Source organism: Gobio gobio (genome assembly GCF_949357685.1).
Source record: "Gobio gobio genome assembly, chromosome: 12".
Classification (NCBI taxonomy): domain Eukaryota; kingdom Metazoa; phylum Chordata; class Actinopteri; order Cypriniformes; family Gobionidae; genus Gobio; species Gobio gobio.
The window spans coordinates 8,692,489-8,708,226 of NC_137105.1; the positions used below are offsets into that span (position 1 = coordinate 8,692,489).

At 38.4% G+C, this 15,738-nt stretch overlaps 1 protein-coding gene across 2 annotated transcripts in view; it reads left to right on the forward strand.

Annotated features, from left to right (window-relative positions):
- The window catches only part of klhl29 (kelch like family member 29), a 410,063-nt gene that overhangs the window by 227,063 nt on the left and 167,262 nt on the right, over positions 1–15,738 (forward strand). Inside the window, exon 6 of one of the 2 annotated variants that reach the window (XM_079832066.1) lies at positions 15,286–15,318. The exons of the other annotated variant lie outside the window; for it this stretch is intronic. Coding sequence (XP_079688192.1) covers positions 15,286–15,318 — 33 coding nt within the window. The remainder of the gene's footprint in view (positions 1–15,285; positions 15,319–15,738) is intronic. 2 annotated transcript variants of the gene reach the window in all.

Consider the following 15,738-nt stretch of genomic DNA (forward strand, 5'->3'; position numbering starts at 1 on the left):
ATGTGCCGTGAGAAAGCCACCGCTTACATAACACTGCAATCCAGTTGCTTTATTTCTCTGTAAATTAGGTCTTGTTTATATCAGTCTAAGCACATTTCTTTTTTTGTATCTGCTTTCTGAGCCGGACCAACCCAACAAAACTGCCCAAAACCAGTATTAACCATCAGACTAGACCAGGTGTAGACAAGTTCAGTCCTAGAGAGCCGCTGTCCTGCAGAGTTTAGCTCCAACCCTAATCAAACACACCTGAACAAGCTCATCAGTTACAGGCAAGTGAGGGTTTTTCAGGGTTGGAGTCAAACTCTGCAGGACAGCGGCTCTCTAGGACCGGACTAGACCAACCAAACAAGTTTGGTGCCCAGATAAGACCAGCAAGCCAGGTTTAAGCTATTTTTATTAGCAGAGTTTTCACTGTACTCTACAGTCATATATTGATATATTTGGTTGGAATTTTTGCTTTATTGAATTGCATTGATACTTTAGGTCCTTGTATACATATTTTGTAGTAGTTTCCTATAGTTTAGTATATGAAGAAGTATGTAATCTTATGTTTCTCCATGTGGTCAAAGACTAAAACTGAAACTAAAGATTTATTTATCTCGCTCATTTGCTGCAGTTTTAATTGCGATCCAGTTGTTTTGTTATAAATTGTGATGGATTGAATAGTAACAAACTGTACGGTTCAATTTGGGGTCGGTAAGAATTTGTAATGTTTTTGAAAGAAGTCTCTTATACTCACCAAGGCTACATTTATTTGATTTGAATTTTCTATTTGAATATATTTGAAAATTTAATTTATACATCATTACTCCAGTCTCACATGATCACATGATCCTTCAGAAATCATTCTAATATGCTGATTTGCTGCTTAAGTAACATTTCTGATTATTATCAATGTTGAGAATAGTTGTGCTGCTGAAGGAAAGACACCCCAGATAATTAGGATAAAAAAAACTAATTGATATCACCATACTTCCCCAGTTAATTGATTACATTAGGGATTGCAAATTTTCTTAGTTTTCTGAAATGTTATGTTTAAATATGCAAACAATTCATTATGTAATTAAATGTGCACTAATTTGCATACATTTCTAGAACAAAATTCTGCACATTGGATAAAGCCAGGTTCAAAATGATTGTTTCTTGTTTTCTTTCTCTTTTTTTGACATATTAGAGACAAAGGTTTTTACAGAAGGGATTTTGGATATCTCTTTTTATCACTACATAAAACAGAAATTACTGTCAACAGCAAATAGTTTTCACCATTTTTTTAGGAATAAAATGTACCCCTCTGTAAAAACCGTCAGAATATAAATAGGACTTATAAAAGTGTAGTGTGGTTGTTTTCTTTCCACTAGTCTGAAAAAACACTTTATGAAAAGCCAAAATACCCCAAATCTCAAAATTGGCAGATGCATGAAAAAAAAACAGTTTTTGCATGTTGTGGAAACTGTGATGCATTTCTTCTTTTTTTTTTTTACAAGATTCTTTGATGAATAGAACGTTCTAAAGAACAGCATTTACTTAAAAATAGAAGTAATTTGTAGAATCGTAAATGTCTTTATTTGATCAATTTAATTAATGCATCCTTTTTTAAATCTTACCGACCCCAAACTTGTGAATGGTAGTGCATGACTTTGGTGGTTGTCTGTTTCCCCGCTCAATAAATTCGGTTCACTTTCTTAATTAGCCTAAAACGTTCTGGTTCTCTTGACTTTGATGGTCACCTGATTTATTCACTGTCCCGTTTCACCTTGTTGACCAAATTAGCACATCGGATGACTTTAGTTCTAAGATCTGGTTGACAGAGAACTTGGCGTTTTCAGCTCTGTTTCCTGCTGCTACATCCTTTAAAAGAAGCACAGATCCTTCATGGGTCAGCACACACCAGAAGCAGCGTGAAGAGTCCGAGTTTTCTCTGTTAATACAGCTGCATTGTGCTTAAGTGCAGTGGGCAAGGTTAGCAGCAGCGTGAGGATAGTGCGCACCCTGTCTGGCCTCGCTCTGTGCTACCATAGATTTGGAGGGTTGTTCTTTGTGCTCCTGGCTGTTATTAAATGGGTAGATGGAACATGTTCCCGTCAAATAGTTCTGAGTGTGGAATGCTTTCTAAGAACACTTTGGACGGTCTGTTCCACACAATGTTTCACAGGGGTTCATTTGACCAATTTGGCTTCATTTGGCCATTGTCTCAGCCTCAGTCCGTTCACTGACCGCTATCGTGCATACTGCACAGAGAATGGCAATAGCTTAAAGAAAATCAACCGTTTCAGTTTGATTGGCTGGCTGGCTTTACACTAGGCTTGCTGCGATTCATCTGTTTTGGCGGTGTTACATGGTGTTCAGCCGCACACCGATTACATCACTTGCCCACTGCAGCACCGCCCCCATCATTGTTTTGATTTTTCATAGTAATAAAGAAAACAGAGAACAAAAACTGTACGTGTCTGCTCAATTCAGCATGAGCCGAACGAGAGTCGAAGCACAGATTAGCAGCATTTATCATGTGACGAGAGTGAGGTGAGCTAACTGACAAGATGTCTTGATGGTGGAAGATTTGGTTTCAAAGCGAAAAGTAAAAGGCCAGTATTTTGGTTTAAATCCATTGCTAATAGGGAACCTGCAAACATTAATGAGGCCATTTGCAAACTTTGCCTGATGAATGTGGCAGCATCCAGGCGTAACACTTCTAATTTACACACACACAAACACACACACACACACACACACACACACACACACACACACACACACACACACACACACACACACACACACACACACACACACACACACACCTCCACAAGAATGACAGGTGAAATGAGTAACACTGATTATCTCTTCATCACGGCACCTGTTAGTGGGTGGGATATAGTAGGCAGCAAGTGAACATTTTGTCCTCAACGTTGATGTGTTAGAAGCAGGAAAAATGGGCAAGCGTAAGGATTTGAGTGAGTTTGACAAGGGCCAAATTGTGAGGGCTAGACGACTGGGTCAGAGCATCGCCAAAACGGCAGCTCTTGTGGGGTGTTCCCGGTCTGCAGTGGTCTATCAAAAGTGCTCCAAGGAAGGAACGTATTGAGGCACGTGGGGAGCGAAGGCTGGCCCGTGTGGTCCGATCAAATAGACAAGCTACTTTAGCTCAAATTGCTCAAGAAGTTAATGCTGGTTCTGATAGAAAGGTGTCAGAATACACAGTGCATCGCAGTTTGTTGCATATGGGGCTGCATAGCCACAGACCAGTCAGGGTGCCCATGCTGACCCCTGTCCACCGCTGAAAGGCAAGCCGGCAGAGGAAGTGTGATGCTTTGGTCCATGCTAGGAAACCGGGTTCTGCCATCCATGTGGATGTTACTTTGACACGTACCACCTACCTAAACATTGTTGCAGACCATGAGCACCCTTTCATGGAAACAGTATTGCTTGATGGCTGTGGCCTCTTACATAAGGGGAAAATACGCCCTGCCACAAATTAAAAATGTTTCAGGAATGGTTTGAGGAGCACAACAACGAGTTTGAGGTGTTGACTTGGCCTCCAAACTCACCCAGATCTCAATCCAATCGAGCATCTGTGGGATGTGCTGAACAAACAAGTCCGATCCATGGAGTCCCCACCTCGCAACTTACAGGACTTAAAGGATCTGCTGCTAACATCTTGTGTGCTGATACCACAGCACACCTTCAGGGGTCTAATTTTGGAAGCAAAAGGGGGACCAACGCAATATTAGGATTGGTGTATAAGACCGTTTTTGTTGTTGTGTTTTTCATTGAGAATAATAACGAACCGGCCATTTAAGCAATTGTTGCCCCCGAAATGCCACTAATTCGTACAGGCATTCATAAGTGAATTAAAAGAGAGGTGGAATGACCCCAAACCCCGTTGATACCGGTATTATCGGTGTTGTCACTCGTCGATTAACTGATGGAAAACCTGAAAAATTTACCAAATTGTGTCTGGTTAGTGGCATTAAATCGATGAAGTTATGTCTGTAAAATAATATGTTGCATTTAGACAGACAGACATTCTGATTGCATCATAATACACATACAATATTATGTTCAGCCAGTCACAGACTGGCACTGTTATGTAGCTTTTTTACATTTTCATGATGGTAAATGAATCAAATCGGTTTGAACCAAGGAATCAATGGAAAAATAACTTAGTTTCTTGCCCTTACTTTGCAAAGGTTATTAGCATAAACATGAGTACATATTTGGACAGTTGGTGGCGCTAGAGGGATTGAGGTCAAGATTCCAAAATTGAGTCAGTTTATGTTGAGACTGTCATCTATTTTTTTCCATACGCTTCTATGGGCTGCCATAGACTTCAAGAGCAGAAGAAGAAGAACACTAACGGATACAAAAGGGGCCTTCACACCATCGGTGATCTTTTTCCTTTTTACTAGTTTGCAAAGATTTTGGTTTAAAAATGTTTTGCGTTTTACAGCATTGACTTAGATTAACCTTTTGTGCAAAGTGATTTCTGTTTTGTAGAATAAAAGCAGTGCAGTCTACAAATCCATTGACAAATGAGTGTTGCTACATTGTATCATTAGTTCAAATCCATTTAATCTATGGCACGAAAATAAAATCCATATTAAAGTCTGGCAGAGAAGGACTCATTAGTGTAACGGTATGCACTTCTATCTCTTATGTGCTCTCTATTTTTTCATAGGATCAGATTTCTAGTTCATATCGAATCTCTCATTTCATCTAAAAGCTGATCACACATCTCGAATCATGAATGTATCTGTTTCTAGTGTGTCTCCAGAATTGCATTGTAGCCTGATCATTGGAATATTGAACATATTCTTTTTCAAAAGAAAAGCTTCAAACTTCAGAAAGTTTAAGACATTTAATGCTGCCCAGGGGTTGTTGCACAGCCATTGAGCTGATTTATATTGTTCTGAGTGCCTATCAGCATAAAAATACGGCTTTGAGATTGAAATGGGGGAGTATAGTCTTTGCCAGTGACATGTGGTGTTTAAGGCCGACAGCTGTTTTTGGGAAAGACGCCAGTGGCGCTGCTCTGTCACACTCAAAAGGGAAGACACGCTTCAAAATATATTGTTCCTCAATGAGCAGCTGCCTAAAAACACTACATTTTGCAACAGAGAAAAGACAGATTGAAGACTGAGCCCATATTTTTAGGCTTCCGAGATGTTGGCCCCGATTGCCACCAAAACAGACATGAATATCTCATTTGATCGAGGAGAGTTGGTTCCTCGGTGCCAGCATGTTGGCTGCAGTTTTCTCAAACACTTGAGATGGCAACCTCTGTAAAATTCAGTGTGCAGCTGAGGTTTTTGTGGGGAAGATATTTGCCGGTGACAGACTTCAGAGGTAAAAGGATTATGTTGTTTCCTAGGAAAATACAAACATGCACCAACACAAACGGATTTGACTCACTCCTTGGGTTTGAAATGGCAATTTATCATCAGATTGCTTTTCTGAAGTGTGTGTGTGCGTGCGCAGGATGTGCATTTTTATAATTGACTAGTCAGTTGTCTCTGAATTGCTAGTCAGCCTCAAGGAAGCCCTCTATAATTAATCTAGTTTAGAATCGTTTACCCAATGAGACTCGTTTCTCAGGAGGTGTTATATCATATCAGATCCACTCTTGTGTAAAAAAACAGTTGAATGGAGCCTAACAGAATGGAAAAGAACACCACTGATTATGTCTTGTAATGTGTTGTTAAAAGTAATGGATTTTAACATCTATCTATTAGGGGTGTAACGGTACACAAAACTGACGGTTCGGTAAGGGTTCGGTACAGCAGCTTTACAAAATTGCTTTTTATTTATTTATTCACTGAAAAAAATTGTCTATCCTTAAATGAATTAAATATAACTAAAAGTTACTTTAAGATAATGATGTAAACTATATAGGGAGCCCTTACTTACACATTGCTATAAAGGTTAACAACAGAGCCCAAACTATTAGCCTAAATTCAGTTGCTATTTATTTTTAGATATAATAATCAACACTCATAAGCTTCACATAAGGCAGTTTTTGCATCGAAATTGCATCTACTACTAAATCTAATTATTATTATTTTTTCTCCAGTTCGTTGTTGAAATATAATCATTTATACACAGTGTCTGTCATTTTCATGACAGATTTATACATTAAAGGGTTAGTTCACCCAAAAATAAAAATTCTGTCATTAATTTCTTACCCTCATGTCGTTCAACACCCGTTAGACCTCCGTTCATCTTCGGAACACAAATGAAGATATTTTAGTTGAAATCTGATGGCTCTGAAAGGCCTCCATTGGCACAATGCACTTTACACTCTCAAGACCCTTAAAAGGTACTAAAGACGTCGTTACAAAGTCCATCTCACTACAGTGGTTCTACAATAACTTTATGAAGCGACGAGAATAGTTTTTGTGCGCAAAAAAAACCCTAAATAAAGACTTATATAGTGATGACCGATTTCAAAACACAGCATCATGAAGCTTCGAAGCGTTATGAATCAGTGAGTCGATTCAGCGGTTTGGATCGCCAAAGTCACATGATTTTAGCAGTTTGGAGGTTTGACACGCTTCGAAGCTTCATGATGCCATGTTTTGAAATCGGTCATCACTATATAAGTCGTTATTTAGGGTTTTTTTGCATGCAAAAACTAATATCGTCGCTTCATAAAGTTATTGTAGAACCACTGTAGTGAGATGGACTTTGTAACAACGTCTTTAGTACAGAAACAAACGTAGTCCAAGGCACTCGATGGGTGTGTTGAAAAAGTTAAAAAGCCTTTATTTTTTCATGGCATACACACCCTGACGAAGGCATGTAAAGCCGCAACGCGTAGGTGTACCTGTCACCAATTTTAAATGTTTAAGCCATGAAAAAATAAAGGCTTTTTAACTTTTTCAACACACCCATCGAGTGCCTTGGACTACCTTTGTTTCTGAACTTAATTATCCCACACAACCAAAGAGCACCAAGATTTTACACCCTGTGCAGCACTTCTTGCATTCCTTGCTTTGATGAACGTCTTTAGTACCTTTTATGGGTCTTGAGAGTGTAAAGTGCATTGTGCCAATGGAGGCCTTTCTGAGCCATCAGATTTCAACTAAAATATCTTCATATGTGTTCCGAAGATGAACGGAGGAAGTAATTAATGACATAATTTTCATTTTGGGGTGAACTAACCCTTTAAATAATCAAGACATCACTAACAGGTTGAGTAGAATATAATGAATATATAGGCTAATATAGGTCATATATTTAGTGAGAGTTCGTTTCTCTAGTGAACTAACAGCTGTGGACACTGAATGACTTCTGACGTAAATGTGATGCTACGTGACATTGTTCACAAGCCGTTTTATTGTCTTTCCGCGGTTGAAACACCGATTGAGCGATTACACAACATATGATACATTTCAGTAAGCTGTAACGTAACACACCTTCAGATATTAATTCATCTTTATTCTTTAGGAAGAGATGATCGCGTCCACTCGCGTGCCGCCACTTGAACTGACGCACCTATACAGTGATCAGTCTCGTCACATTAAAGAGCGTCAAAACTGCATTTATCGTTTGAATTTCATGATAAAATGGACAGAATATTTAATATGTTCGTGTGGGAACTGGAATTGAAGTGTGTTCCGCGTGTAAAACAATCCGACTGACTGTTAACTTTTAAAGATGCACACGTGCACCGAACCGAACCGAAAGCCCTGTACAGAAACGGTTCGGTACAAATATGTGTACCGTTACACCCCTACTATCTATCTACCCATCCGTCCGTCTGTCTGTCTGTCCATCCATGCGACCGTCTGTCCGTCCGTCCATCCATCTATTTAATATTATGCACAGTATGTTCAGCCCCACTAATCGAGCAGGTTGTTATTTGCAATGTGTGTGTCTTTTAAAGCACTTTGTGAATTCAGAGTCGGACAGCCCAATGCCATATTCAACATCCAAGTGACACTAGTACTAGTAAGACTTTGATCTGTTTGCTTGGAAATGACAGTCATGTTATCCAGCGCAGTTCAGACTCCCTGTGAGTCCGTCTCGGGGAATGAGTCGAGACAAGCCACTGGGCCGTTGACATGGAGGCAAACACAGACTTTGCAGGATTCCTTGTCTCATTAAGACAGATCGGCCTCGGGCCATGCGTTGTACGCCCTGCTATGAGAGCCACACGTGGAGAAATGGAAGCTGCAGCTCAGGGCCTGAGCGCATTCCTCCTCGCGTTATAAATGAACGCGCATTTATGTTAATGATCAGGGACTGGAGGAATGATGCCGTAACTCTGCGGGGATAAGCCTGTGATGGACGACGTAACCTTGTGCATCGAAAAATAGCATGTGGAACAATCGATCCAGAGTAGCATAATGTTCTCTTTTTGTTGTGCTCACAAAATCCACCTCGTCCGTTTTTCTTCAGATATTGTGTCTAGATGATAATATAAATATGTAAAATGAGCCCCATGTGCACATAAGCACCCTACAGTACACCAAATCCCATGATGCATTATTGTAAATAAAGAGCCTGTGGTTTTATAGCAAAGCCGCAGCCGCAACACTAACAAGGGCTCGGTATTGTTGTACAGAACAGCTCGAGAGTGTTCAAGCAGCATTCCCCTGCCGTTCCAGACAAATGACCTATAATGGCACGGGTAGTTTTGGCTGTTCAATTAGGAAGCTAATCAGTTTAGACAGATGATTAACACTGCGATACAAGGGCCACCCCAGGAGCGTCCCGCTTTGACGCACGCAGGGCCTGGTGCTGCTTCTGTCTCTCCAATATACACGTTTGCATTTGTGTGCATTTATTAAAATATTGCTGTCATTGTGTCTCCTAATTACGAGCTTAACTGGAAGCCACGCTGCAAGTTTCAGACATTTTAATGAGATCGTTTATTTGTGTCCTCAATAGCTGTTTTTGCCTTATAGTCTTAACTGATCATCTCAAATAATGAGGTCAGTTCAAGCATTAGGCTTATATAAAGGAAATATGAAACGATATCCTTATAGAGATACATACTGATGTTATTTATACATGTAATTATATGTACAGTGTCTTCAAAAATGATACAATACATCAAATTAAGACGGCTCAAGTAAAAGGTCAATTTCTTGCTAAAGATCTACATTTATTTTATATTTTATTTGATCTGCTTTTGAGTTTTATAATAATACAAAATGTACAATTAATATAAAACAATATAAATTATTTATAATATATTTATAATTTATATAATATAAAGTACTATTATTAATGTATATAATTTATAAAATTTTAGTGTCAATAAGTCCTTGAAATCTAAATATTATCAGAACATTTGAAACAGTCTCATTTTAATTAGGCCTTATAGAGGTCTATATTGATGTTATTTATACATATTTATTCATAATAGTATAATAGTATAAAAAAGTTTTTTTTAAGACATAAACGTTTGAATGTTATTGTTATTAACAATACATACAATTAAGATAGCACAAGCAAATTATCTATCTTCAAGAAAAAGTGTTCAGAATCAATGATTTATTGATGATACAATAATATACTGTACATATTTTTATATGATACATTATTTTATATCATATATTTTATTATTTCATTTTATTTATATGAACTAAATTCATATTGACAAGAAAACGAACCCAGCTCACTGCTATTTATAAAAATATATATATATATTTTTTTACAAATGATCAATAAGTCCATGAAAGCTGAAAGTTCAAAAGAGACATCTCATTTTTATCATAGGACTACTTCTGAGTCAAGTAGTATTAATGTTGACCTATCATATCTAATAATCATTCAGTGGAAGAAAATGTGTGTAATTCTCTTTTTACCCCTAATATTTTTTTCTTAACCTGTTGTCATGGAGTCACAGAGCCAGGTGAATGTGTGCTGAACGGCATGCGAAATTACAAGAAAAGTCTTACCGCTTTAAGATGCAAGCTTTAAAACGAGACGCAACAAATCAAAGAGTCTTACTGTAGCTAAAAGCATATTTCCCCCCTCATACAGTATCAACCCGTGGGCTGTATCTTTGACTCCCCTGGGTTATTTGCATGGCGGTTGTCTGCTCGAGTAAATCTGAAATAGTGCTGCTGCATTTGGCCTCAACAACATTTATTGCTATTCATGGGATTCGGAAGCCTTTTCCGGCATACTCGCAGTGTTTAGGAGGATGAATGTGCTCTTTAAAATGTGAAGACTGCTGTTGTGGCTGCGTCGTTACTCAGATTTCCCTCCAAAAAGATTGAATGAGTCGTGTGTTTGATTGCGGACGCGTGTCATGATGGGAAACATTCATATTTATCACATTTAAATCCTGCACATCTGAATAGCAAATTTCAGATGGTTGTACACCTGTTTGTGAATGCCAAGCAGGTCGTTTAAAAGCATGATGGTTGGGACTAGTCGCCTGACTGTTGAATGCTGGAAGCAATTTTCTGGCAGTTTGTCGGTGGAAGGAAATTATCTGGTTTGTGATTATCTGGTGGTGTTTTCACTCCTTTGGCATGGGGTTAGCAATCCATTTGATACATATGGAGCATCCGTACTTGCGGTTTCACGATAAAATGTACTAGGGATGCACCGAAATGAAAATTCTTGGCCGAATACCGAATAGCCGTTTTTTTTTTCCCATTTATTTTGCCCATTTTTTAGCCATTGCATAAATTAAATAGTAAAAATTAGCTTTTTACTATTTTGTCTTGCTTTTTTTTTTAAAGAACAATACATTACAAAACTACAATTTAAAGGTGTCATGAACTGGCTTTTTAAAAAAAATTATACTGTTGTCTGAGGTCAACTTATGACGTTCGCGTGGTTTTTACATTCAAAAACATCATAACATGAATAAGTAATAGGCTATTTTCTGCCTTGGTTTTGAGGCTCTCTGAAAAACGGTCGTTTTTTATGGGCGTGCCGCACTGAAGACTTGGAAGTAAACGCCCACGGCTAGGATTGGATAAGATTTGCATATTTAATGAGTTTCCACTCCCCTGTCAGTACACGTGAGGAATTGTTTTGAAAGCGTCTGGAGAAACGTTCACAGGGCTCGAAAAATATCTTTATCAAACAAACACAATGATTCATCTCTCATCCACCCGCGATTGATTGGAATGTTATTTCTGTATCATTTCGCCTGATCATCAGTGAATATAACCGAACCTCGCACGCGCGCAAGAAAGAAAGAAAGGAATGTTATTTCACTATAGCCGCCGACAGGCCGGTGATACGTTTTGGTAGCCTGTCTGAAAAACACATAGCCCCGGGACTTTGGGCTTTGCGAGCCCTGGCCCATAACGTTACAAGTCCGAGTCTGATAACGAATGAACCAATAACACCTTCTCCAGCCTGTGACCGTGTGCTAAGGTGTGTAATCAATAGATATCAAACGATCTGTAACAATGCAATACTAACACATATAAAAAACATGTTTTACTCACATAAGTGTGTTGCACCATTCCTGTCGGATCCCATATAGAAGGCACAGCATTGTGTTTTAATCTCAATATGTCTGCAAATCCAGTCTCAATCTCTTATCTTGTTTACAATCGATTCTGCGGTGAAATGAAGCGAACAAATGCAATGTATTACGCACGTGAGCTGGAACCGGCATGTTTATTGCCAGACCCGTTTAGCTCCACGAGTCGGTGGGCGGGCTTGAGGCGGTGCTTCAGCGTCCTAATACGTCAATGGTCGACATATTGTGAGCTCTCTAGTTTTCTGGGCCTGGTGTAAATAAAAGCTTTTCTTTGACTAACAAGGACGTTTTCAGCTCTGAAACTTACAGGAAAGTCTTATATCACGATGAACTTTTATATACCAAAGGCTCAAAGGAAAGTTGATTTCTCAATTCATCACCCCTTTAAAATTATTTTTAAACACTGAACATTTTTTAGCATTTCAGCAGACATTATACAAACTAAGCACAATATAACTTAAATTAAATAATAATAAAAAAAAAGTAAAATAAATATATTTTTATTTGGCCATCTTATGCCATCTGATCTTATCTTTGGCCTATTATTCCTACAGGTATCATAATCAAATCACTGAGGGTGCTCTATTAAAGTGCAGATGTAGGCTAACAGCTCCACCACACCAGTGACTGTACAGTGACACCTTTAAGACTATTTAGAATTTAAAAAATATTTTGCAACGGATATTTTTCTATTAGTCGGCCTTTACATTGCTTTAATGCGTTACTAGGCCTATTTCACTATGTCACTTCCAAAACTTTGCAGCGTGCAATTGGCCATTAAAGGTCCTGTTCTTCGTGATCCCATTTTTCAAACTTTAGTTAGTGTGTAATGTTGCTGTTAGAGCATATATAATACCTGTAAAATTATAAAGCTCAAAGTTCAATGACAAGCAAGATATTTTATTTAACAGAAGTTCCCTTTCAAAGCCTACAGCGAACGGCCGGTTGGGACTACATCCTGGTACTTCCTTCTTTAATTACGTCAGTAGAGCAGTTTGTCGACTAACCTCCGCCCACAAGAGTACGCGAAAAAGGGGGCGTGGTCTTGTTGCCCCCGCGTGGAGAAGAGGAAGTGTTGCGTTCGGTTGCGTTTGTATAGTTTGTTTGTTGCCATGTCGTTGAGACGCTGTTATTTTCATCCCGGAGTCAAATCACCTTTGTTTGGCTTTCCCAGGGACGCTGTACTTAGAGATCATTGAGCGCATGCATCCCCGTTATGGTGAGAGGCGTGACCTTTCCGGTAACGTGCGCTCTGCGTGCGCTAAACTGCTGTCGAATCACAACACGGGAACCGCTGGCACAATCAGAACTCGTTACGTATTTCTGAAGGAGGGACTTCATAGAACAGGGAAATCTTTCAAGCCGTTTTGAGGACAGTGAAAACAGCAGTATACAGATAAGTAAATTGTGTGTTTTTTTACACGCGAAACATGAACACATGTTATATTGCACACTGTAAACACAATCAAAGCTTCAAAAAAAACACGAAAAACGGGACCTTTAATCCTTTTTGCAACATGAAAAACAATAGTTTTATTCAGTGGATTATAGACTGTAGACTCAAAAGCGAGGCAAGACTGCTACATTTACGATCACTAAACGCTGTCGCTATGTCAGTTCATTATAGGGTGGCCATTTCTATAACACCAGAACGAAGGACACTTTGGGGCATTTAGTGAAGCGAGAATAACTGCATAGGACTCTGGTGTACTCACAACTAAAATACAGTTTTGTCCATCATATCGATGGTATAGTAATACAGTGATTCTGCAATAGCCTACTCTATTCATTGCCAGACCGTTTGATCTACGATATATCTTGAAGTAGACCTATGTGTAAGAGGCAAACAAGTGTTTGTTCACAGTATTTGTATTTATTCAAGACATTGTGATGTCCGTTTCAAAAACTGACCACTGAGATGAACCTGTCTTGCAAAGTGCACAGTGCCTGAAGTGAAAACATAACATTTCTGGACTTCTGGAAATAAAATAAATAATCTGACACAGTGCCAAATCCATGAAAAACGTCTCTACTGCTTTTTGATATAAATTCATGCTCTTTTGTCCATTCCGGATTAAATGAAGACGTCGTTCCAACATTAAGACGTCGTGGAGGCTAGTTTATGTTTTTAACCAATGATATCAGATATTTATTTGACACCGCTTTCAGCCAATAATTTGTTTGACCAGAGATCGTATGGCATTATATGCTATACAGCTGCTTTCCAATAAAGATTCTAGAGCGGGGTATTTTAGCAACTTTTCAGCGCAACTCCAAAAAGAAGGACAAATGAGTGCCCGGCTTGAGACTGCGCCGGACAGGGGGCTTGAAATCTGGACTGTCCAGCCAAAATCCGGACGTATTGCCACCCTAGTTCATCGCGATCTCACAAAGTACAATGAAGCTGCTAACAATGCAAAATAAATATCTTATGTCGATTCGTGTCTACACATTGTTTGTTTGTTCATGAGATGTTTTGCGAACCTGTCACCGGTGCAGAAACACGTTGTAAATGGATACATTTGACGTTCTACAGACACAAATATGCACTGGAGCATTTGCCAATATATTATTACAATATCAACTAAGGGTGCTCTTGCTTGCATTTGAGGGTGATTAGATAGTGTCTGCAAACGGCCATTTTTGCGTCTATCTCGGAAACTTTAATGCTTCCACACGTCCGACATGTTTGCTGCATTTAGAAACGTGCGCGCCTCTCTCTCACACGCTGGTTGCTACATTTGATTGCGTCATCAAAAACGCAATTGTTCGGTTAAATTTATTCGGTCTTTTCACTTATTCGAACAATTTCTGCTATTTTCGGCCGAATAATTTTGGTTGCCGAACATTCGGTGCATCCCTAAAATGTACTGATGGTTAGTAATATAATTTAAAATTGAATTATCATTAAAACAATGTTTGATTATCACGATTTTGAAAATCCAGCCAGCGCAACGTCGTTTTTCATAGTTCAGCCTTCTAAAAGGACCAAATCTGAGGTTAAGGTCATATTTTGGCTTTTACAAAAAACGTACACCGAATATTTTACAATATTCGTTGGACACTTATTCAAAGATTTTGTTTACCACATAAATAAATACGGGGGCATATTGAATTGAGATTAATGTTTTAAATCTTATCTGTTTATAAATCCATTTTGTACAGTGTACAAAACAATCGTCCAGACAAGATGATCACAAGAAGTTATAGGAATAATTATAGTAGTATTAATAGTAAAGTCATCTGATTTAATTTTCAATACAATCAAAAACCGTGAACGAGAGAACACGTTCATTGTGATGTGTGGATGTGCGCTGTTATAATGCGTTGCTATTGACGACGGCCATTATAAGGATATAAATCCCACAGAATAGAATCTTGCTTAAAAAGTGCATAGAGCTGCTTGTTTTATTTGTTGTTTGTTGATTTTCAAATATAAAACTTGTTGAAATGTTTTCAGTGAGTGCATCTGTTCTTTTTGAACACTTTCATCTCATTTGAACAAAACCGTGATAATCATGATAATTTGGGTCACTACAATCGTGATTTGAAATTTTCATACCGTTCCATCCCTAGCGATCAGAATGGCAAAACAGATTAATTCAACTCAATTAAAAGTCATGTGTCTTTATTGCATATGAAAGTGGAACATTTGGCTTTAAAGGGATAGTTAAAATAAAATGTTGTCATCACTTACTCACCCTCAAGCTGTTGACAATCAAACAGTTGATGGTGGCCATTAAGTTCCATAGGGAAAGAATACTATGGAAGTCAGGATTTTTCTGGTTACCAACATTCTTTAAAATATCTTCTTTTGTGTTCAACAGAAGAAACTCATACAGGCTTGGGACAACATGAGGGTGAGTAAATGATGACATAAATATTTTTTTGGTGAACTATCCCTTTAATGGAATGAACGGATGCTATTCACCTAGTTCCCTGATCAACATCTGTAGAAGGAGGAATGAAGATGAGACAGTTAATTCCAATTTCTTTGCTATCTGCTGGCAGAGGCTGTGTTCAGATATCCATATCAGAATTTATTAGCAAAGATTTCATGTCTAGGCTAAAATGAAGAAGTATTTAATAAAGTTTAATAGAAAATTGAGCAGCCCTAAATACTTCAGCCGTGTTTTGAAGATGGTGTGTCAGTTCATTTCTGTCCAGTTTTATTATCTTCAGTATACTGTGAGTTTATACATTTACATTTACATTTATGCATTTGGCAGACGCTTTTATCCAAAGCGACTTACAGTGCCCTTATTACAGGGACAATCCCC